The following is a 24,484-nucleotide window of genomic DNA, read 5'->3' as shown; positions in this document are numbered from 1 at the left end:
AAATGTCATATATGACAAGGATCTCAGAACATATAATCAATTTTATGGCTCAATTCAGTATTGATGCATAGAATAACATCACGCTTACCTCTTCAGTTCTCCTTCTTTGGAGCTGAGCGCCATGTTGAAAATGAACTTCTTCAAGAAGCTCCCGTTAATATCAGCCATGACCTTGTCGTATATCCTGTTGAGGAGTCTCGGAACTGCTGGGGAAACTGTAGGTTTCAGGGCTTTCATATCGTCCGATAACCTCCTGATGTCCCCCATATAGAAGCCTACGGAACCTCCCATCATATACATGGCGTTCTCACAGCATCTCTCCAACATGTGAGCTAAAGGCAGGAACGAAATCATACAGTCTGTGCTTTTGAGCTTGTACTCGCCCATCTGCATTTGAACAGCACTCACAGAGGCTATAACGTTTTCGTGCGTCAACATAACCCCTTTGGGGTTACCCGTGGTACCACTGGTGTAACAGATCGTACACAGATCAGTCGGTAAAGGAGGCTGAAAGAATTCGAGGTTAAACAGTTTTCTGTGGTTGCCGCAGAGTCATCAACTTACAACTAAAGGATTGTCTGTTTTGGCACCTCTGGCTTCTATGTCTGTAAACTTGATTATTTCTATGCCTCTGTTCTTCGCCCTCGTTTTTGTGGCTGGCCTCACGTCTCTGCACACTATCATGGTTTTTAGGCAACGCGGCGATTTATCCAAAATCGCGTTGCATTTGTGATCGTCTTCGCAAATAACGACAGACATTTCCACTGAAAAAAAAAGTTGTTTTGATTCTTCAACTACAAAGCGAAAGGGTTGTTCTTACCTTGTTTTATAATGAAGGCACATGCGTCTGGACCTAGAGTATCGTACAATGGCACCAGGACCATACTGTAGCAGTATACAGCCTGTTCCGTAAGTATCCATTCTGGCGAATTGACTGAGTATATTCCTACAATAGTTTGGGGGTTGGGGGCTAATCCTAGACTCACAAGACCTGAACCGAAGTTCTTGGCTCGCAGGAGAGCCTCGTTGTAGGTCATCCATTGGTATGGTCTGTTGTAGGAGTCTCTCCAACCGAGACAGGGGCCGTTATCTGAAGAAAATCAGGTTTTCTATGAATTAGCATATGGTTGTCTATGGTTTGGTGGTTTGAAAAAGATATATTGTTGTCTATGTTTATTACTGTCAAACGTAAATCATTCAAGACCATAGAATTGTTTCCTATTTCTACTGCAATCGGTACATCGGGTTATCTATGCATTTCATTACGTCACGGAAATTCAACGCGAAATAATTCATAGAATTTTGACAGGTAAGTGGTGAGCGATGTGTCAAACAATCTAAATTAGGGTAACAGGTGTTCCCAACTATAAAACCGAGACATGATCATTATGGCCTCGTATATACGAGCGTGCAAATGGATCACATCTGTTTTAATTTCGTGCATTGCTTGACACCTCCGAGCCATAAACACAATTTGACTCCGACATTCCTGCTACGTTAATCTTAAATTAGCGGTTATTTTCGAAACAAGTCATCTCAACATAGTAGGCCGTTGAATCGTATGACTTAAGTCATGAGATAATCGGCTTACGTCAAGCAATGGTTTCGGTTTTGACAGGTAATGGTTATAGGATCATAGAGTAGTGGATTTGAATACGTACTTGATTCTTTGGCGCCTCTCCTGAAGGATTCGTATAGGGTTCTGGCGTCGGGAAACATGTAACTGACGAATTTTCCATCTTTGGCGTCCTTGAAAAACCTTGATACTCGTATCAGTTCAGCACCCTGTAATAAAGAAGGATTTTCTCAGTTTGCTTTTCGATGATGGTGTAAAATGAATAGTTGCGGATGTTTCTATGTTCGTTATCATGAAGTTGGCGCTATAAATAATACGTTCATTTCATTTACTAGTTGATTTGCTGACAGAATGAAATTAGAGATTTTCTGGTTTGTAAACATTTTATAATAAGCTCTATAAATTCTGTTTGAGTGTTGTTTGTTTACGTGCTTGTGGACTATGGTTGTGGAATTAGATACTTTGATTATATGGGCAAGATTGATTTAGAATGTTTCGTGTTACTGATGATCTAGTCGCATAACTGTGATAGTAAGTTTTCTTTGAAATATGATATTTTTTCCTATATTCGAAGAATGCCTACATTGTCTACATTATCGTCGTTACTTCAGACCTAAAAATTCGCTAATTTAGTATTCTGATCTAATCCGTCGCTATGCAACGAACTTTCTTCGACTGTTTTGGGCCCGGAAAAGTAATTTTTCCAGTCTATTTCACGCTTGAAACCAACTCACAACCAAAACATAAATTTATTGAATATATTATTAGAAAAGAAACATATATGGAACGCTTATTATAAATATCTATTTATCTATTTATCAGTTTTTACAATCATTAAACAATAAACGGCATGCCACGTATTTTCTGTGAAGTGGCATATTAGTTTCGTTTATTACAAATTTTTTGACTTGTTCGTTTTGTTGATTGATAATTCAGAAAAAATAGTATGTGTAGCTCGTAGTGAAAGCACATTTGTTGGCCATGATTTAACGCCTCAGCCAACAGTTTACATTATCCATTATCGCTTTTACTACTTACTAGATATACAAATTACTATTATCTGGATTTTAGATTGTTACTACTTTTCTTTCTCTTTATCTATATCTACAGCGCGAGCGATATCTTGACTAGATTTGTTTATTGGTTGGAAATTTATGAGGATATTATGGTTAGGAAAGTAATGTTTACTATGTTTCCAAGAATACGCGTGCTATGAATTATTTGATTTATGTTTATTTAGAAGGTTTACCGGCTCTTGAGCACCATCAACGTAAACTCATGAAACTCATGACATTATTGGGTTTGGAATTGCAGTGCTTAATGTAATGTGAAAAAAAATCTTGTCAACTTTTTGAGTCAATCAAAAACGAAATATTTTGAGTTGGGTTTCGAATTTTTCGGTTATTTGAAAGATGTTTTATCATTTTTACCAATGTTTCGTCTTTTTTTTTCAAATAAAGGTCATTCAACTATCTCTGAACCGGCGCTCAAAAATCTCCTCAATCCACGACAGCGCCTGTTTCTGGAATGTTTGTCTAACGTGATACACCACTTCGAACTTAATAATAAAACCATTGAATTCATAAATTAAGATGATCATTCGACATCAACCTCTATTTTCGTATCGCCAGAAATAACATGTTGTGTTGTTCTCGGAAGATCCCGCTGTCCTACAACATACACAATCAACGATGCCGATTCGGGAAAACGACGCAGTAAATTTTCACTTTTCATCCACCGGACTTAGCCCCCGCCCCTGCGGTCAATTACGTGACTTTGAACAGGAAACGTAATCGGCCCGTGGGATAAACAACATTTTTTGGCAAAGATATAGCGAACGTTGCAATTTTCGACGCGGGGTCTTGAGCGCGCTTGCAACATCGCGCTAGAATTTTAATTGCATGTGACGAAATCGACTAATCGGATTTTACAGGGATTCGGATATCGTTTTCTGGTAACCGATATCGTTATTACGGAACCCGATAATGTTGCGTGTTAGAAGTTCGGTGATTATGTGAAAAACTATCCGTTTGAGTGAAATTGGATAGGGTCACAACATTGTAAAAGCGTGGACTGTGACAGAAAAAAAAGAAGAATATTAGTTCTCTGTGATCTTGAAATCAATCAGTTATGGCCCTTGTTGGAAAATTCAAGGATTTGGCACAAAAACTTTTGAGGAGGTTTCGTCCTGACGGTTTTGGAGTTATAGAGTCGTAAAATCACATTAATGTGTAAAATACACAACGTTTCATATCAAAGAAATCAGTTATAGTGCCTATGAAATAATTGGCATTGTTTCATATTGAATTTTAGTAGCTTTCATTCAGTTCGATCGCCAAAAATTTTTCATTTATTCACTTATTCAAATTGAAGAATATTAGCAGAAAAACATCTTAAAACATCAAATGAATGTGTTACAAAATTCTACTATAAAGAAACATGAATTTTGCACCACGAATGCGAATTTCAGGCCAATAACTCAATAGATTTTATCGTATGACCCCCGTATTTTCTTTCCATACAAAATTTGTAGGAAGGTAGCAGAAAAAAAAGGTTTTTGTATTCATTTTATGCGATTTCTAAGAACTGCAGTAGTCAGTACCTAAATTGATCTCAAGGCCATAATATTATAGAAAATAATAAATATTGAAATAGGAAATAAGGATCCATTGGCGTTGAAAATCTAAATGAAAATAAAAACATCAAGTTTTCAACAAACCCAAAAGTCGGAAGTAGTAATATAAACAAACTATTCGACGAACCTCTCAGTTTGTGGTGTCGGATGAAGAATCGACCTGCCAATATAAATATTATTGCTCCGTTTGAAGAGCTATTCTAGTCGTTGGAAACTATTGCAGTTTATATCCGTGAAATGCCAATGAAACCATAAATTGAACAGTCTTTAATTTCGTTACATTCGAGGATTTCTATTATTTTATGTGGAAACTTGAACTTGAATAAAATTTAATGAGAATGAACTTTAATTGTAAGAACTAGCGACTAGAACAAATTTGTAGATGCATGTTTGAAAGTTTTCTTGTAAGAATATTCAAAGTTAACATAATTACACATCTTAAATTTGCAGTACGTGACTCAACAAGTCATATGTTTTATTATTTTGGTCTCTATCTCTACCTACTTGACGGAAAGTCATTTTGGTATTGATTCAAAGCAAAATTTTGTGGACTCAAAGTAATTAAATTCAAAAAGTCACCACAAATTAACAGAAGGAAATAAGGATTTAGGTATAAGAGTAGTGGACGATTTTTCTCGAAACATCAGAGTAATAAAAACAGAGGGAGCGTATTTTGTCCACTGCATGAACTATAAAATTTGACAAGAAGCGCGCGGAAATGAAAACATATCAGTGATACGATATTTCACTCAATTCGCAAGTTTCTCCACAAAGAATGCACTTCTTATGTCCCATGGTGAATCAACGTTTCATATGAACTCAAAATATATTGAAATAAATTCCTAAATTTATCAGAAATTCAGAAAACAAACCTCAAGCGCGACAAACGACGTGAATCAACCGATGACACTAGGAGAGTAAAAGAAGTCAAACCTTGGATTTCAGCAGGTGGATCCAGAAAATAATAAATATTCTGCTTATTATAAATTCGACAATTAGGAAAAACATCGGATTCCAAATATTCAAATTAGCAAATTTCATCGGGAATCACTCAAATAACTATATTTTTAATTCAATATACAATACAACACAATTATATATATATATAATCTTTATCCCATTTGTTACCTTTCGGTGTATGGGTTTACAACACAATTTATTTGCATAAATTACATACAATATAATATACATTCATAACGATATAGTAAAATTGTGGATTTGAAAATATGTATATCCCAATCTGACAACGTAATCTTACCATGTAGGGGACATGTAAAAATTGCGTATACTTCCTCTAGGTATGTTTATTTCTCTATAAGGTCAACCTATGTTTTATAATTTCACAAACTGCAACATAACTATGAACATCGATACAATAAGCGTATAAATGAATATTTGTTCCTAATCTGAGTTGGTTTTAAGCGTGAATCCAAAGTGTACCTACATAAAAAAACCAGTAGGGATAAAGTTTTGCAGCCTAGGCCAGAAAAGTAACTTTTCCGTATCTCGAATAGTTTGTTGCATAGCGACGGATCAGAATACTGGATTAGCTTATTTTGTGGCCAGAATTTGCTCCGAGAAAGGAGGCATTCTTGAATGATTTTAAAAAACTAATTTCGGAATACGCTTTCCTTGAAACATCCTTAAAAAGACAGGACTTAGAAGTGATTTCACAAAACGATAATACTCGGCCACATACTGCCAACGTCCTCGAAATCACTTCAAAAGCAATACATTGAGAGCAGTTTCATCTTAGAGAAGTGAGCCTATTGCCAGAAAGATGGAATTGAATCTGTTTAAATGATTTTTTTCTTATTGTACAACCGTACCTTCCAATTGTAAGATTCTGACTGGTTGTGTAAACCTATGGGTATCCTGATTGGAGGCACACTTTTCAAACAACTGCACATCGCGCCTTAGAGTTCACTTTACACTTTACACTAATTCACAAGTAGAAAATCATTTTTTTCTTCGACAATAATTTTTGAATATCCTGCTCATACGATGCGACCAACACTCTTTGGACGTATTTCAAGACCAACTTGTTTATGTAATATTGGCAGGACACCCGATTATGCCGCGTCGATTCTTTATGGGCGCCGCAGGTTTCGCGCCCGGTGGGAATCCTCAGGGCGTCGATCGCTATCTCGGCGAAAAACGGGGTTTTTCGAAAAATCGGACGCGAAGTTTGACGCGACTGCACCGATTGGCGTTCGAAGGCACTGTAGTGTCGCAGAAATATCCCGTTATCCTTATCCCACTACTAGGACGGGATTCCTGGAGTATTAAAAGTACGAGCCTACTCATCACGGGAGCATGTGACGCGTCACGATGTGTCCAGGCGAAAATAAAGACGAGCGAAGGTCGCGGTTCGGTACATTGTCGGACTGCCCCCGTACGTGTTCGTGTAACTTATTATGGGTCGAGATGATGAAGGTGATGGTTTTCGGGAATTTTGTAGCTTTGATTAATTTTTTATTCACGTAATTTATACAGGGTGTTTCCTAATTATGGTACGAAACTTAGAGGGTGATTTTTTGTAAATTTGGTAATTTCTGAAATATGGATCAATAATTGTTGTATCTCTTGAAATATTGGTCATATTCCCCTGAAACAAAAACGTTTTTCATAGATCTAGCTGTGATCTAAAACATATTGAAGTTTCAAGTCCGTATCTTGACTCAAGCAGAACTGACAGCCTCTAGAATATCATTAAAAATTTTTTTGAAAATTTCAGTCTACAGCCTATAAATCTTGAAATAATGGACTAATCGGTTATTGTCCATATATACGTCATTGTATCAATCGGAAGAATGGTATAAACTTCCCATGTAGGAACTTCCAATTTATTATTTAGCACCTTGTCTCTCTGTTGACTCTTGGGTATAGGTAGATAATAATCTTATTTGTTGAGTCAATATTAGCAATTGCAATGAATATTCCACGTTTCATACGATTTAGTATCGTATATTGATCCATCGCTCCAAATTTTTGTTATTGTCTGAGTATGGCAGTTTTATTGGATAATGAGCTGACGGATTTTTTCCGTCCAATGATCATTGAACAAAAAAGCGGATCTCTAGCCAGCATCCCCGTCCTTGAACCGTTCCCATTCATTATTTGATGAAAATAACGTAGCAAATTCTATTTCGATACTTTGTCGGGCCCAAGTGCAAACAAATCTCAATAAGTGGGCAATGGCAGATAGAAAGGTTTCACGTGAACTTGGCAAATTACATTTTTATCGACCGTAAACCTTGTGGCGAAGTCTAATTTTAGACGCCACCACTGACCTATTCGGACTACCTAATATCTACTACACTGGTTGCATTCAACGCTCACATATACCTACAAAAAGACTAATGATCCTTGAAAATTATTAAAGTTGGAAAAAAAAACCTGGGATCGCGTATGAAATCATGACATTGAAAACGAGTATTGATGTTACTGGATAAAATATTTTCATCGAGCGACATTGGTTTTAATAGTCAAAGACAAAGAAACTGCAACACTCAGAAGGAGCTGTTTAAATTTTGATTTTTTTTTGTTAAACTTAGTATAGCAAGGAGTGAATGATTGAAATTTGGAGAAAAAAACGAAGGGTTTACAATTTTTTTAATGAATTTGTTAATAATGTGTTTGTGCACCGCGATTATCTATAATTCTATACACTGCCCAACATGTCTCGGTATTGATGCAATAAAATGGGTTATTTCTTCTGCAGGGATAGTATTCCAAGCTACTTCATGTCTCAGATCTTACTGAAAAATTGGATTTTCGAGCCGGTTAAGGTAAAGGAGAACATATGGCTCCTTTTGTGTGTTGCAGTTTCTTTGTCAGTTTGTGTATATGGCGAGGTAGAGTTCGATAAAATATGTAATGCACTTGAAAACACGCACCAATAACGGAAGTAACCAATGATTTCATACATATGTTGTATTTCCATAAAAAAATGATATAGATTTACCTACCAAGGTAATAAAATCTGATCAGTTCTCGATATCATTTTATATTTTATCAATTTTGCGTATCCCTAATTTTCATATACGCGCATTGAAATCTTTTTTCCGATATTTTCTCGATGATTTGAGATATGTACTTCGTAAGAGGAAGGAGATAACACTCGAGTAGGTATGATTTGAATCGTTTTCGTGAATTTTCCATTCGGAACAGGTGTTTCGTTCTGTTGTGAAATCGGTTATTGGCCTCTAGATTGTAGGTAATAATCATGTCGCTATCAAAAATATACATGGAAGGATAGAATTGTCGATGGTATACCAACCTTTACCGTTTCCCTGATCAACGTAATTACGGAACGTGGCCGTTTAAACGCATTAGGAACAGTTATTTATCGTACGAAAAAAAATTTATACATAATAAAATCGGCGGTAATTCAACAGATAACCAGTTGGAAAAGTTGAACGAAATCTGTGATGAATGGGAGCGATTATAATTCTAGATATTTCCATTCGTAATTATAATGATTTAGGAGCAAATGATGCTGTACGACAAGCGGCCAACGATTAGGTTAAATATGTTGTAAGATCGTACGATTACGTTGGTAGGTCTTGATGAATCGAATGTCCGTAGCTATCAACACAGCAGAGTGGCGCAGTGGAAGCGTGCTGGGCCCATAACCCAGAGGTCCGTGGATCGAAACCACGCTCTGCTACAAAATTTTTTTTTAAGGTTGGGTTTTTCCCACATTCCGGTATCGGTAGATTCTCTCTATGTTTTATAGGGGGCTATTTTACATAACTTTATGTAGATTAGGTTAAATTTCAGAAGTATTATTTGTAGAAATTGAAAAATGTAAAGTTTGAATAATAGAATCTATGAGTTTGATATAATTGCAATTTGAATGTGAATGTTTGTGAAATATCACCAGAATGTTCTTTTTCTTCGAAGAATGGAAAAGGGTTCTTGAAATAACTATTAATTTTTAAAATTTCGATAAAAATTCGAGAATTACTCGAAAATATATTTGGATAGATGGGTAGTTTAATGTTTTTTCTTGATCTGTTCCGAAGGTATATCTATTTTTTATAATAATTTTTCATTCTATTGCACACAAATAATATTCTCGATGTACATCCCATTTGTACTACAAGAAATAAATGAAATTGAATAAATTTCTAAGCAAATTTTTCAGTACTCAACCTGTATACTCTTAAAAAAAAAATCTCACCTCTTCAACGATGCACTGTTCGTCCAGGGGAAAAAGCGGCTTTTGCGACGCCGGCCGGTTGGCCAGATAGTAGGCGGAGGCCGCCGCGACGCCCGTAAGGGCAAGGGCTCCAGCGCCACCGCCGATGTACTGCAGATACTGCTCCATTTCGTCCACTGAAAACATAGGAAAATCGACGTCAGTTTGGTCAGTTGGGAAATGCTGGAAAACGGATGCGCTCATCGCGCCATTAAAAATGCAAAGTCCTTTCAATAATTTAGAAGATATCGGAGACAACGTCGTCGCATTGGCGTAGGAAATATTCTTGAACTTTAGATTGTGGGTAGATCGAGGGAAATTTTTGAAGATGCGGCAACATGGTTCGTAGGGGATGATGGGGTTAAAATGGGAAATATGGCAACACCGGACGTTCATATTCAAGCCGATGGTTCCTCTTTATTTCTCTGATTTATTTTCAGTTTTTGATGATTTCAGACATTACTTGAAGTTGATGATTACGGGGTGTGTGGCAAGTTACACTATCCTGTTGAAACCACATATCTCATCAGTAATTGGTGAAAATATTTATTCGAGGTTGTTTTCAATATTTCATCGTGACTCGTTAAGGAAGAGATTCCTCACTATTTTACCCTTTTTTGGCATCCCTTGGGACACCCGTGGAATTCAATTAGTCCGATCGATTAGTCTATCGTTGTTTCAATATTTAAAAGAGCTTCGCCTCTTAGCTATAAACTTTAGTCGATGCAGTTTACATTAGTGTAATTGTATGAATACTTTACTAAGGTTTTCTTTCTCTATATTAATCTATATTGATTGTTTTTCTTGTCTTACTCTGATAGCTTTTCATTATTTATTCAGAGCCCTTTCATTTTCACATTGGCCAATTGATTTTCTTAAGACAAGCAGTGGCGTAGGGATGTGGCGAATATTTTGTCAAATATCAAACTTTTCAAAAAGAATTTTGTGGTTTCCTAGTTGACGATGTTAACGAAATTTCACTTAAGCCTCATACCTTCATTTTACATGTTACAACCTACTACCTTATTAGTTTCAATAGGATAGAATTGGTATTTTTTGAGTTTTCGGAAAACAAAATTTCAGATGGTTATAACTCAGAAACCGTTAGGCGGATTTAACCGATTGAAAATGAGATCATTAGATAATGAAAAAGAAACCGATTTTAATTCCGATTCTTCAGTAGAAAAAGAAAAAAAAAACAAAACCTCGTTGTCGTTTCACGAATCAACCTCCCGTTCGACATTTCGATCTTCTGTCGATAGATCACGACAGTTTCTCCCATAATTGCCGATTCCAAATCGCGTTCGGGTCATTAAACTCGCACGCGGTGCAAAAAAAAAGGCGAAGCGAGAAACCTCTTACGAGGAAATACTTATCGGTTGTGTCGGTTTCTCTCGCTTGTCCTTTTGCCGCATCGCTGCTTTGCCTACTTTCCCGCCATTTTTGAACACGGATCGGCACGAGCCGGAAGGATATACTCGCGTCGAACTCCGTATACTTTCAGTATACGAAGTCGACGATTCGAGCTCCGTTAGTGAAAAGGGAGCTTTTACTCTACCGATTGATTTTTGGCGCCCAGAGTTGGGTTATTGCAAATGATTTCGATGTTTTCCCAGCTGAGATTGAGTACAGCATCAAGAATTATCTATAGTTAGATTAAACCAATAGAAAATAATGAGTCGATTTTTGGTTCAATGTCCTTCGTAATCATTTAATAATTGAAAAGTGCTTTTGAATCTGTTCTTCAGAACCTAAAATCATACAGTGACTATTATCTTTTTAGTTTTTGTAATAACCTTGCTTGACAATTGGTACTTCATATGAGTTATTCTAATTTCCACTATTTTTTAACGTGAATAACAATTATTTGGATATGCATCAGTAGCTCCTTCAGATTTCTTACATTTTGAATTACAGTTATTCAAAATGTAAGAAATAAGAAGATGCTACTGCGTAGCGATATAATAATTATTAATTATTCATATAATAAAATAGTAGAAATTGGAATAATTCCTATTAAATCTCAATTAAATGGATTTCCTAGAGTAATGAACATGGAGGGATTATACGCAATTTTTACATATCCCCAACATGGTTAGATTACGTTGTTGGATTGTGATATATTTTCAAACCCACAATTTTACTATATCGTTATGAATGAATATTACATTGTATGGAATAAATTTATTTGAGTGATTCCCGATTAAATATGAAAATTTGAAAATTAGGAAAACGATATTTTTCTAATTGTCGAATTTATAATAAGCAGATTATTTATTGTTTTCTGTATCTACCTGCTGAAATCCAAGGTTTGGCAACTTTTGCTCTCCTAGAGTCATCGGTTGTTTTACGACCTTAGGCGCACTAGAAGTTTGTTTTCTAAGTTTCTAATATTTTTAGGTATTCATTTCAATATATTTTGAGTTAATATGAAACTTTGATTCACTATGGGACATAAGAAGTGCGTTCTTTGTGGATAAACTCGCGAATTGAGTGAAATATCGTATCACTGATATGTTTTCATTTCCGCGCGCTTCATGTCAAATTCGATAGTTCATGTTGAAGACACAATTAACTTAGTAAAAATGACATAAATGCTCTCTCTATCTATGTTTATTACTCTGAGATTTCCACCAAGTAATGACCAAGCCAATCGGGTACAATAGTTTCTGTTCTACCCACTATTGGCAATTCCTCTGCAACTTGCTCAAAAACAACTTAGCCACCAAATTCAAATGCTACCTATTTATGTCACCAAGTAAAACATATACTGAAAAAAAAATGAAATAACGAGTGTTCTTCTGCCGAATCACTTTTGGGGAAGCTTATAATAAAATTTCGATCGGAAAATTCGTTGATCTACAATTCAAAGAATTAATATCCATTTAAATTTTTAGTTGCTTCAAAATGAAAAGCCAAGATGAATCCAATCAACCTTAACTTCACTGGAATCTTTAGGAGACATGTTATGGTACAATACTTTCCATTATGCACCTCTTGAAGGATCAGCAGAAACCATCCCCAACTTGATCACTCGTCGAAGGACCAAGTTGAATGTGAATGTAAGTGTAATTTTCACCATTACCGATAAGAATTTTTTTTCGGCAAAAAATTTCGCGCTTCCAAAAACCCCTATTCCATCCAAACTTACTATTCCTCCATCTGGTCTTCGCCTTCTTGCTCCTCTGCTCCCTCTTCAGCTCCTTCTTGCTCTTCGCCTTCTCCTTCCTCAGATTCCGCTTTTTGATGAAATCCTTGGCACTCAAGATGACACTGTTCATGGCGATTAGACCGCTCTCTCTAACTCGAAGAACCAACAGGCAATTACGGAAACAAACCTCCTGTGTTTGCTCGGGGCATCAACGCCGAATTAGCGCAGTGAAAAGTACGTACGTACGACCGTTTAACAACAATCAATCGGGCACCATCAGAGGCGCCACACCACACCACCGTTCTCTCTCTCTCGCTGTGCTGCGTAGCTGTGGCTCAGGCCGCCGATAAGAGAACGAAGACTGGACGATCTCGCGGGTACCACCGTTCCACGAAAGGTCCGGATCTCCGCGGGTACCCCGCAATTTGCGGTACTTTTTCGGCCGCGGAGGCGCGCGTTTCGCCGGTCCCGGAAATCGAAGTAGGCGAGGGGGAGGAAGGACGCGAGTAGCGCGACAAGGAGGGAATCGACGATTTTTGTTTGTTGATTTATTCGATAATTCGATGATGGAAATTTTTAACCACCCCAGTTTACGTTTTAGAATATACAGGGTGATCCTAAATTCCTAAAGTAACGGGTGTTTTTTTTTTCGAGGTATATAACTTTAAGTTGGCATTACTGTTCAAGATGGCGACCGATTTAACAGCTGTCAAGTGATTTATTCTCAGGTTTGGCAATTCATCATGAATAGACTCACGCCTGAACACCGCTTGCAAATAGTGCAATTTTATTTCGAAAATAATGGTTCTGTGCGGAATACGTATCGCGCACTACGTCCATTTTATCGTCGACACTTTTGATTGAATGGCTACGTCAGCAAACTAAACTAGTGTATGTCGAAACACCGTTACATCCAGAAAAACTGACTGTTTGGTGCGCTTTATGGGCTGGTGGAATCATTGGTCCGTACTTCTTCAAAAACGATGATGGCCAGAACGTTACAGACAATGGTGATCGGTATAGAGCCATGATTACTAACTTTTTCATTTCTGAATTGAATAACCATGATGTCCAGGAGCTATGGTTCCAACAAGACGGCGAAACATGCCACACAGCTCGTGCAACAATCGATTTATTGAAAGACACGTTTGGTGACCGCCTAATTTCACGTTTTGGACCTGTGAATTGGCCTCCAAGATCTTGTGATTTAACACCGCTAGACTACTTTCTGTGGGGCTATGTAAAGTCATTGGTCTATGCGGATAAGCCACAAACCCTTGACCATTTGGAAGACAACATTCGCCGTGTTATTGCCGATATACGGCCATAAATGTTGGAAAAAGTCATCGAAAATTGGACGTCCAGATTGGACTACATCCGAGACAGCCGTGGCGGTCATATGCCAGAAATCATATTTGAAATGTAATGCCACAAGATTATCTTGCGGATAAATAAAATTCATGTCAATCGAATAATCCATCGTTGTTTTATTGAAATTTAAAGTTCAAAAGCTCTAAAAAAAACACCCTTTACAAACGAAAATGAGAGATTCCTTGGGTGATTTTCAGGAATAAAAGCCCTATAAATATGGCCCCAAAAACACTTTGTGTTGTTTGATTACAACATCGCTAAAGAAACGTCGTTGAACCCATGTAAAAATTCTGCTGCAGATGGGAGAATACCAAATCCAACGTGAACTTGAAAACAAAAAATTGGTAAAATTGTAAACAGAAAACAAACAAAAAATAGGTAAATATTGTACTCAGACAGTGCCTATAAAACACGAAATTTCCAATATAATTCGTCGAAACTGTAAACGAATTACAAGCGATAAAAGCAATCCTTCAATCGCCGCGATACAATAATATAACGGATCGAAAAACTATAGCGCCGTTCCGTTTTGCTCTCTGTTAGATCAAACGCATTACCTGCTGCTCGGTACCGTTCGAACGATAAAAAAAAATGAGGCATACGATAAAATCATCGTACGGGCAATATAAAAACAATTTTGCGTTACGGTATCTCTAGGTATCGTGTGGGACCCCCTCTATATGGCGGTATAGGAAATGGCTTCATCCGGAGTTGAAGAACTCGGACGCCGTTGACACGTGACGTTTCGAAAAGGTAATCGGGGCTTTCAGCATTTTTTTCTGATGTATCAAAATTACCGACGTCACAACTCAGCTGATAGAATTTCATTGTTCTTCGAACTTTTAGGATTTTCCAGTCATTATTTCAGTTGTTTGTGAACTGTGGAGGCCATAATTGAATATACAGGATGGCCCAAGTAAAACAGCCCAGCCCAATATTTATTTGTATAAGTTGAGATAGTTCAATTTTTAAATGGAGCGTTACTTCTTGTAATTGGAAATTCGTGGATTTACGATAAACTATTTGATCAGGGTTCGCAAGAATCTCAAATGGCAATAGTATCACATAATTTGAAGGTTTTGAAACTCTATTTCTCCATTTTAGTAACGTAATGAGTTCATTACAGTAATAAAAACAGTGCTGTAATGAACTCATTACAGCAAATAGAGAAAATATCGTCTAATAATCGTTGCAGAAGGCAATTCCAACACTCATTTGAATTTTGCATTCGTGTTGGAATAGGAGCCCATTCTGCAACTTGTTTTAGAATATACTATTATGAATATAACTGAAAATTAAATGGTTGAGTTACTGAACGAATACTGCTTCTTAGAAGTAATTACATTTTTTTTCAACATTTAAATAAATATTCTGTAGCACACATGCGTTAACAGCCAACTAAAAGAAGTGTTTTCAATCAAATTCACAGAATGTAAAAGGAAATGATGAACAGATGCACTATTACTGTTTAGAAATTAACTTAAGGCAATTTGAAAATCCAATTAGTTAAAATTCGTTCAGAAACTCGACCACTTATCGATCTTCACCTATCACTTCCAACAAGTTTTTACACCGATACGAACTGAAGTTTTTGGACAGGGCCGGCCCTGCTAACATTTTGAGTATATTGTTGTTCTTATCTAACTATGCCCAAAATGACTTTAATTATACGTTTCAATTGATGATTTTAAGATTTTTAAGCGTCTCCCATTCACATGTATTTTATTTTGTCACCGATTTCAATTTTTTTATAGCATATTCATAAAAAGAATTTCAAAATATTCGCAATATGTTCTACCATAATGGACCTTTCAAATTTTTGAGGGTGTTGCCAACCTGTATAAGGGGATGATCGTAAACTCACGAATCTCGAAGTTTTTCTGACCGCCCTATATTGTTTTATGTCGACCTCACTGTTTTCTATCGATTCAAGAAAAATCCATTGAATAGTTTTTGAGATGGCTCAGCGTAGTTCATCGTGAGATTATAGTTATTATCGACCATCAGACGACCAGTTGCGTAGATCTCTTTCCCTTGATTTACCGACCGGTCGTTAGCGTCTAGAAGTCCGTTCTTTTAATAGAGCATCCCGTTTAAAATTAGTTTTTTCGCGACTAAAAGGTGTCTCGTCGGTGTAGAACGCACGGAAAACATCTTGCGGAATTCGCAGGCTTCGGTCACTGTGTTATTCGTAGATTGACGTAAGATTTGTGTACGGGGGCTGTTCGGGAAGTTTTTGAGGAGGAATGGTTTTTTTTTGTTTTGAAGAAGAAATACCCAATATTATCATGATTACAGATAAGTTTGGGTCGAGATTTCGCGTTTATATAATGAACATATATTAAGGCTTTGCTCAAAATTTCATGTGGAAGGAAACCATAAAATATTTCAAGCAGGATATATCAGAGTGATAACATAGATAGGGAGAGCATATGTCATTTTCAGATAGTAAATTCTGTCCGCAACATGAATCAAATTCGACATGAAGCGCGCGGAAATGAAAACATATCAGGGAAAGGATGTTTCACTCAATTCGTCAGTTTCTCCACAAAGAACACACTTCTTATGTCCCATAGTGAATCAACGTTTCATATCAACTCAAAATATACTGAAATCAATACCTAAATATATCAGAAATTCAGAAAACAAACTTCAAGCGCGCCAAACGACGTGAAACAACCGATGACACTAGGAGAGCAAAAGTTGCCAAACCTTGGATTTCATAAGGTAGATACAGAAAATAATAAATATTCTGCTTATTATAAATTCGACAAGTAGGAAAATATAGGATTCCAAATATTCAAATTCGCATATTGATTCGCGAATAACTCAAATAAATATATTTCATGCAATATAATACACATTCATAACGATATAGTAAAATTGTGGATTTGAAAATATATCACAATTCGACAACGTAATCTAACCATGTTCGGGACATGTAAATATTGCATATACCCCCTCTATTCAAGTTTATTACTCTATGGAAAGCACTAACGTAAAGTCAGGAGCTTTCGAGAGATTTATGTGCCAATTGCCACCTTGGAGACCACATATGCATTCTTTTACACATTTATGTGGTGCCTATAAGAAAGGCTCATTGTGTGTAGGGCCTGTGAGAGTTTCTGGCAAATCTACACTATTTTCAAGAACGCTTGTAGAAGCATTTGGTGGTGCTTCTTATAAGTCTTAAAGCAGCTCTGCTGACAGATTAGCAGTTTCACCTATTTCGAAGAGATGGTCTTAGCCACAACTCTAATGGCTCAAGACACGTAAAAACCTAAGAAAAAACGTATTGAGAACGGTTTCCACTATTACCAAACAACTAAACCAAGAGGATTCAATGAACCCAAACCTAATGAAGTCTTGTTCCGCGAAAGCTCCAACAATAACAACAACCATCTTCTAAGGGCGACCAATCAAACGTGCAGCTGCGTCCCTCTCGACGGCCCATCCATCTTCTTAATTAACCGATAAATTTTCGCTAATTAAGTGCAATTCTTCGGGCGCTCGAAATCAGCCAATTTTTAATTGCGCCAATTTAAATATCGCCGGACCAGGATCCGCCAGAGTCATCTGGGGAGGACCTCTCTGTCCCCCCGCTTCTTCTCTTGCCGCATTTGACCATAGTTGACCCTGGTTGTTGGTGATCGGAGAAATGCATCGCGCCGAATTCGGCTTTGGTGATTGCCCGCCCGAAACTGACGAGGACGTTGCCCCCAAAACATATGGGTCGGTGACATGGAACTGGGTTAGTTTTTGCGCCGTGTGCGGAGATCGAGGAACCCGCGAGAGATTTTATTGTCGCTGCTGCTGCTGCTCGTGGACGATGCGGTATGGTCCTATTTTCGACGTTGATGGTTTATGGTTGTGTACCAGGTGGGGCTTTTGAAAACCTAGGGAGTGAAGAACTTGGGAGAGCCATGGTGGTTTTGGTTTACCTTCTGGAACAGGGGCTGTTTGATGTTGAAATGGATTAAAGTAGTGCCTTTGTCGAGGTTTGCAAAAAAGAAAGCAATAAACGAATATTTAGAGTTAAAATTGTTGATGAACAATTTTTTGACCAGGAGAGAGCTATAACAATGATCAAAGAAAATCCTAGGTTTCGTAGAGTCTTTCAATATTGCTTTGATGAGTCGTCAAGAGTAGAAATTCACGGCTTGGCTTGATTTTCAAGCTATATGGATTGAGCTTGACTTGATTTCAAGTCGAGCTCAACCTCATCCGTAAATATAAACTTCTTTGAAATAAAAACATGAAACATAAATCTTAACAAAATAAGAAATAATGAAAAAATGAAGTTTCTTAATATTGAAGCTCTTCCATGCTTTGTTTGACATCATAATTTTCCTTCCAGTATCTAAGACACATGAGGAATCTTATAGATTTGTCGCCTAACCTATTGCGGGTTTTTGTAACTGTAAGAGCAGCTCTGGAAAATTATTTTTCAACAGGAGCTGAAGATGCTGGCGTTGATAAAAACCCTTGGCCATTCTGGTCAAGTTTGAACAGATATTTTTGAAACTACTAAAATCTACCAATAGATTTCATAAATATGTAAGAACACTACTAATAAATTCACACTGGCGAATGCTTCAGTCTCTCGGCGCTCGACAAATCCCCTTATTTAGACTAAGCGCGCACGAGATTGCAGAAATACATGGCTTGCAACGCATGCATATCAAGCTCAAGTAATATCAAGTAGGTTTATATCAAGTCAACCAATAAATATCTAAAATCAAGTTAAGTCAACCGCAAGTATATAATTTTTCACGAGCTTGATTTTCAAGTCAAGTAGTTGGTTAAAATGTCAAGATACTTGGTTTGATGAATTCCTATTCAGGAGGTCGTTTATGGTGTTGTCAAATGTACCAACGTCCTTTTCATATCTTGAGGATTGAGAATTGATTGGTCCAGATTATCGCTTCTGAGGTTGTACAGTATATGCTTGATTTTATCTGCAGACAGCTGAAGGAGTTCCTTGAGGTAGGAAGGCAAAAATTTCAATTAATATTTCCGTATCGACGAGTCTGGGTCTATTCCAGCGAAAAGTTGTTCTACTATCCAACTCCAACAGTTCGACAACTGTTCCCTTATCTTCCTTTCCAAGCCTACATAAGGGTCAGGTCTAGCAGATGTTATTATTTTCTGTTTTTCCATTTTTTGATATTTCAGTATTGTGATACTCATAGGAGAATCATATTGTTGTCTCTAGCCGTTTTGTCAACCATTAACATCTATAATTATGTTCCAAGCAGACCAAATATAAGTTGTATTCAACTACCTTCGTTGAAATCTACTGTACTATTAAAATTAAAGATTCACAGAGGAAGCTTGGTCAAAAATAAGATAAGAATGTCAAAAAGCTTCGAAAAGTCAGAAAAAAATATGGTGTTAGAGTTGAAATGTTTCTTCACCTGTAGGTTATTTGTATAACCCATTTGCGTACCTATAGTTGACAATGTGCTTCATCAAGAAAGAATGCTCAATATTTCTAAATATCTTTTGGCATAGCTCTGTCGATATTTCTTCTTCCCAATAACAATCTCGATACTTCTCATTACATCATATCCCGCCATCCAAAAGCTGATCTGTCGCTTAAGAATCCGCTTTGAAACGTAATATTATGAAATAATATCAACGAAGAGTGTTATTCGGCGATGTCTCCTTCCTTGCCAGCAGCAACCTTGGCCCGCTAGGGTCAATCGGCTGGATTACCATACGCAGTTCACCAAAGTTTAGGGACCCATTTGACGCCCATCATACCTCCACGTCCTTCCGTTGCGTAGACCAAACCCATCATCGGGGATCAATAGCCTCCTGGGAACCAGAAGCACCAAAACAATGCGTCGCCTATGGAACCAGTAGAAACGCGAATAACACGTTTGATCTAATGACGATAATCATCATCGAAACCAGATGGTCGGTTCTATTTCTCGTTTCCGCGGATTTACACGCGCCGATGGGTACCACACCACACCGGCCTTGGTCCGCAACGGGGGTTCCGTTATCGTCGTCGTACAGGTCGATGGCTGGATTAACCTAACGACCAAACTATGTATAAAACGAGATCTATGGCGAGGAGATGTTAAATATCACGCAGGTTTCTTTACAGCTGACGGCTTTGAAGTTTGAATCATCGCGGGTACCAAGGCGGCGTTGTCGTTCTTGCGAAATTTTCCGGCGTTCTGGGAAAAGTTGAAGGGGCTACTCGTGTATTCTTGGAATTGTGAGTAAACGAACAAAAGGTGAAGGAGGGGAGAGGGGGAAGGCTGAAAGTGTAAGCAGTTATTCGGTACACAATGCTGATGGACGTGTTCTGCATGACGATGTTGTGTATTCGTTTGGTGGTTTTGGTATGTGTGTTATGAACAGCTGATTTGAATTTCAAGACGTTTCTTTAGCTAGATTATTCTTTTTTAAATCGAAACTGCTTAGCTGAAGAGTAGAGGATTTTGCGGGATAAAATTGAAGCAACAAATTTCATAATTGCTTGTTGTGTAGCGATTAACTCTAAATGAAAAGTAGCAAATTCCAAGTCAAACACGATCAGGCATCAGAGAGAGTCTGAGCAAATATTCAAAACTGGAGCTTCTTGATGTTGCCTTCCCAGTTGGTTTAGGCTGATGATATTCCAATTAGAACAGATGGCGTGGTTCGATGGGTTTGTCAAATAGGCCAATGCATGGTTCTTCAAACTAAACAGCTTTCAACGTCTTCGCCCAATCAAAGTACATATAATTGCCCCAATCCAGGAAAAGCTTCCAGACTCGAAAAATATGTATTGGTACAATCTTCAGAATAATAAACATAGATAGAGGAAGCACATGTCATTTTCTATTTTCCGTTGTTCTCGATGAAATGAGAAATCAGCGAATAAATTCACCATGTAGATCGCCAAGATTGTTTTTATTGATTTTTTTTTCACAACCCCTGAAATTCGATTTCTAAAACAACCAATATTTGTGCAAAATCCATGCGAATGGTTTTAAAAGAGAGCACTGAATTCACCAAATCTAGCATTGTGTGACTTCTTTTCTCTTTCTTCCATTGGATAGCGTTTAAAGTCAACAAAAATAGTGTTATGTTTCGAGAGTATCAATTTAATGAGCAGTAGTTCACTCGAACTAGGAACCATCTTGGTGAAGCAGTGGTTCACCCCTTCTAGGTATATTCATGAAATTGTTTTTTTTTAAAGAGGTTGAGTAAAAGTAGCTATGTTAATCTTCGCCTCTTGATATGTATTTTTCTTTTCTTCAATAAAAGCAATTTATTATTATATTATCATTATAAATAATCAGAATAAGAAGACAAATCCTCGAGCGCACGATCCGGCAACCTCGCTCGTCCTTCAAACGTGAGTAGTACCACGTATTCTGGTACCGTTCGGGGAACTAGTCGAGAGAAGAAAAACGGAAGAAGGGGTTAGCAGGCAACCAGAAGAACAGATAGTACCAGTGACCAACTAACTCGGCCATTAACCCTAAGTAGTAGGCGTGTTCTCGTGGAGAGATTTGATCTCTTTAGCTCACCACGGTCGGCCAGGAAACATTGTAAAGGTTCGCATGGACTTGCAGATTTCGCCTGGCCCCGAAGCTTCCTTCTTCGATTCTTGTTATCGTTTTAAGATTTGCATTAACATTGATGAGGAAACATATTTTGTCGATATACTAAATTTCTGAGTATTTTTGCAAATTTTTTGGCAAAACTGCAATTTACTACGAAATGACGTAATATCTGAGATATGAAAATGAATTAAATTCTAATAAAATTCGATTACTCAGAAAATGAATGCGAAGTTCAGAGTATCGACTCCCACCGAGCGCCATCTGCTCGTCCCACGTCGACACTACATACTTCATTCTCGCGACAATTTTTTGATGTGCATTTTCGATACAGCACATTCTGCTGTGTGTTACCGCCATTACTGCCGCCCACGTTTTGAGGTGCAACCCGAGTCCTACGTGTTCGTTGATCGTGACAGGGCTCGTTCGGGCTTCCTGAAGCCGCAGTAAAAAAAAGAAGGAACAGTTATACAAGATGTTCTTTCAATGAGTCAGCGATGAGATCTTCTACGTTACAATCTCTCTGATGGTGTTATGTATAGAAATTTCGTAATAGTTAACGTAAAGGGCAGCATACGCATTATTCTACTTCGAAGTGTGTACGGGGGCGGTCAAAAAAGATAACAAATTTTTTTTTCGTATATGGGTTTTCTCGTAGAGTTGAGTGTTTTGAACTGAAATTATTTTGTGTTCGCCTGAAAAACCTTTGATTTCATGGATTCTCACCAAGTGGGTTCAAAAAATTACCGAAAATGTAAATGAAACAGAACAGAATAACAAATATTAACAATGAAAATGAAAATCTTGACAACCACCGAAAGAAGGCTGTTTATATTAACTGAAATCTTCCTCTAGATAACAAAATGCACCTTTTTCGAACTTATCGATAATCCAAAACCTAATTAACAAGAGCTTTCCAATAACCAAAAAGCGATAATGAACAGAATAACAACAAACTTACGTTGATGATGCGTGGATAAAACAGTAACAAACGAGCTTGAGATTGCTTATCACAGTCTGAACCCAACTGGACAAATCCACGAATGCGTTTTATAAATAAATGAAGTTGAAGGTTCCCTTTTAGAGATAGACGTTTTTTACGAAGTCCAGAGATAGTGTATTCGATATCTCCTTGGGATATTTGTTTATATTTATAGAGACTTCGGTCGTAATTGGTTTCAATTGAAACAATGCTCCCGATATGATTGAGACTTGAGAGTTTGCATTTCGTCATTTTTTCGCCAGTGAACCTTCACGACAGTTGAAACAAAATCATTGTTATATTTGCGATTGTTTTTCTTCGACTTAGGATTATTATTTCTACGTCATTTGAACGAAAAAGTTCTGAAGAATATTTGTAAGAATCATTCCACACATATGATTCAAATTTAATAATTTCATTAGAAGTATACCTTGTGAAGGTAGTTTTTACCGAACTTTGATAATTTTAGCCTTCGAAAATCAGAGATCTCATTCGAGAGCAACAAAGATCAATGCCGTATAGGAAAAAATAAGCGTACCGAAGTTGAATTCTGTGGATTCAGAGAATTTCTTCACATAATTTGGAAAATTACTAGACGGCTATCCTCTTTCTCACGAAGTTTTTGAGTGAGAAATGTTTCAACTCGAATTAAATTAATTTTTTGTTAATTACAAAATGAAACGGTAAAATCCAACCTACTCCCTCGAAATAAAGATTTCTATGACCATAGAATAACAAACTATGAATTCTTCTTGTTCTTTGATTATGTGAAGATATCGTAATATTCAAAGTGACATACGATTGATCATAGAGTATTCTAAGCAAGCTATTCAAGGCCTCCGTGGCGCAATTGGCTAGCGCGTTCGGCTGTTAACCGAAAGGTTGGTGGTTCGAGCCCACCCGGGGGCGTTCCTTTTTTTTCACCAAGTGTTTTTCAATTCAAACAATTTTTTTGTGAATGATTCGAAGATAATAAGTTGACGAATTTTATAATTGTTTTTTAATTGCACTTTAAAAATAATCATTATTCGATATTAGTGCAATAAAATATATTTTTATGATCCTAATTATGATTCCTTAATTGGGGGAACCAACGAAAATGAGAGATTCCTTGGGTAATTTTGGGACAAAATTAATAAAATATACGTTTGCTTGAACGTCTTGTTTTCGATATACAGGCTGTTTCTTGTAGTCTTAGTCTTTTGTGATGATTATACGAGTTTTTCAAATTTTATCAATCATCGTATCGAGAAAATGAGCACCAAAACTAATAATTAATTCATTGAGCACAGTTCACCAACTAAATTTTTGTGATTATTTGGATTTTCCAGAGGTCCATCAAAAAAAGTTCTGGCAGAAAAGTTACACTATCCCAGAAAGAATATCACCCTGTAGATTTGCTATCGAAATTGGTACATCACATCACATGATGTGAACTCTAAATTGAAAAATGTATGCCAAATTTTAGTTTGATATCTTTAAATGAACAGATGCATGAAAATAAATTCGAAAATAAATCAAACTTTAACACCCTCTATCTCGAAAAAAACCTTTTGCAAGCCCATGTTTATTTGACTTTTTTTCAATTATCCGAGTAGGCTGCCATTTACGTTTTTGCCTCCAATTTAGGAACATCCTGTATAACATGCGTTAGGTTTCCGAAAGAACACACTTTTAATTCAACGCAATGGTTTCCGGCTTTTGAATATTGATGCACCTTGTTACCATTCATGTCATAACAATATTTCGAATAAAATGTCAGGCGAACCGGTAAATAGAACCATGCCAAGCATGGAGATGTGATTTTCTCCAAACATTCGGAAGGTCTCTGAAAGCCCGATGAAACAAGTTATTAAAAAAAAACAGACCACTCACCATTAGAGAACAGGTTGATCTTTCCCACAACAAAATGCAGAGCTACGTTGGGCACCTTCAGCAAATACTGCAAACCGGACATATTTATTCTTCACTTTTTGTTAACCTACGTTTTCCTCGTTT

At 37.1% G+C, this 24,484-nt stretch overlaps 1 protein-coding gene and 2 non-coding genes across 6 annotated transcripts in view; 2 read left to right on the top strand and 1 right to left on the bottom strand.

Moving 5' to 3' along the window:
* The window catches only part of LOC123681907 (long-chain-fatty-acid--CoA ligase 1), a 27,121-nt gene extending 2,637 nt beyond the window's left edge, over positions 1–24,484 (bottom strand). The window contains exons 1-6 of one of the 4 annotated variants that reach the window (XM_045620263.1): positions 24,362–24,484; positions 9,400–9,554; positions 1,662–1,785; positions 821–1,090; positions 565–764; positions 89–507 (exon numbers count right to left, since the gene is read on the bottom strand). In XM_045620263.1, coding sequence (XP_045476219.1) covers positions 89–507; positions 565–764; positions 821–1,090; positions 1,662–1,785; positions 9,400–9,554; positions 24,362–24,443 — 1,250 coding nt within the window. In that variant the 5' untranslated portion in view covers positions 24,444–24,484. Of the gene's footprint in view, positions 1–88; positions 508–564; positions 765–820; positions 1,091–1,661; positions 1,786–6,040; positions 6,486–9,399; positions 9,555–12,568; positions 12,884–22,465; positions 22,623–24,361 lie in introns of those variants that run through there. The other 3 variants (XM_045620264.1, XM_045620262.1, XM_045620266.1) reach the window with 3 other exon arrangements.
* Positions 8,812–8,883, top strand: Trnam-cau. The gene has a single exon. It is a non-coding gene; the product is annotated as a tRNA-Met (tRNA).
* Trnan-guu lies at positions 23,322–23,395 on the top strand. The gene has a single exon. It is a non-coding gene; the product is annotated as a tRNA-Asn (tRNA).

Source organism: Harmonia axyridis, chromosome 6 (assembly GCF_914767665.1).
Source record: "Harmonia axyridis chromosome 6, icHarAxyr1.1, whole genome shotgun sequence".
NCBI lineage: Eukaryota > Metazoa > Arthropoda > Insecta > Coleoptera > Coccinellidae > Harmonia > Harmonia axyridis.
This window is presented reverse-complemented; position numbering and strand designations above follow the sequence as displayed.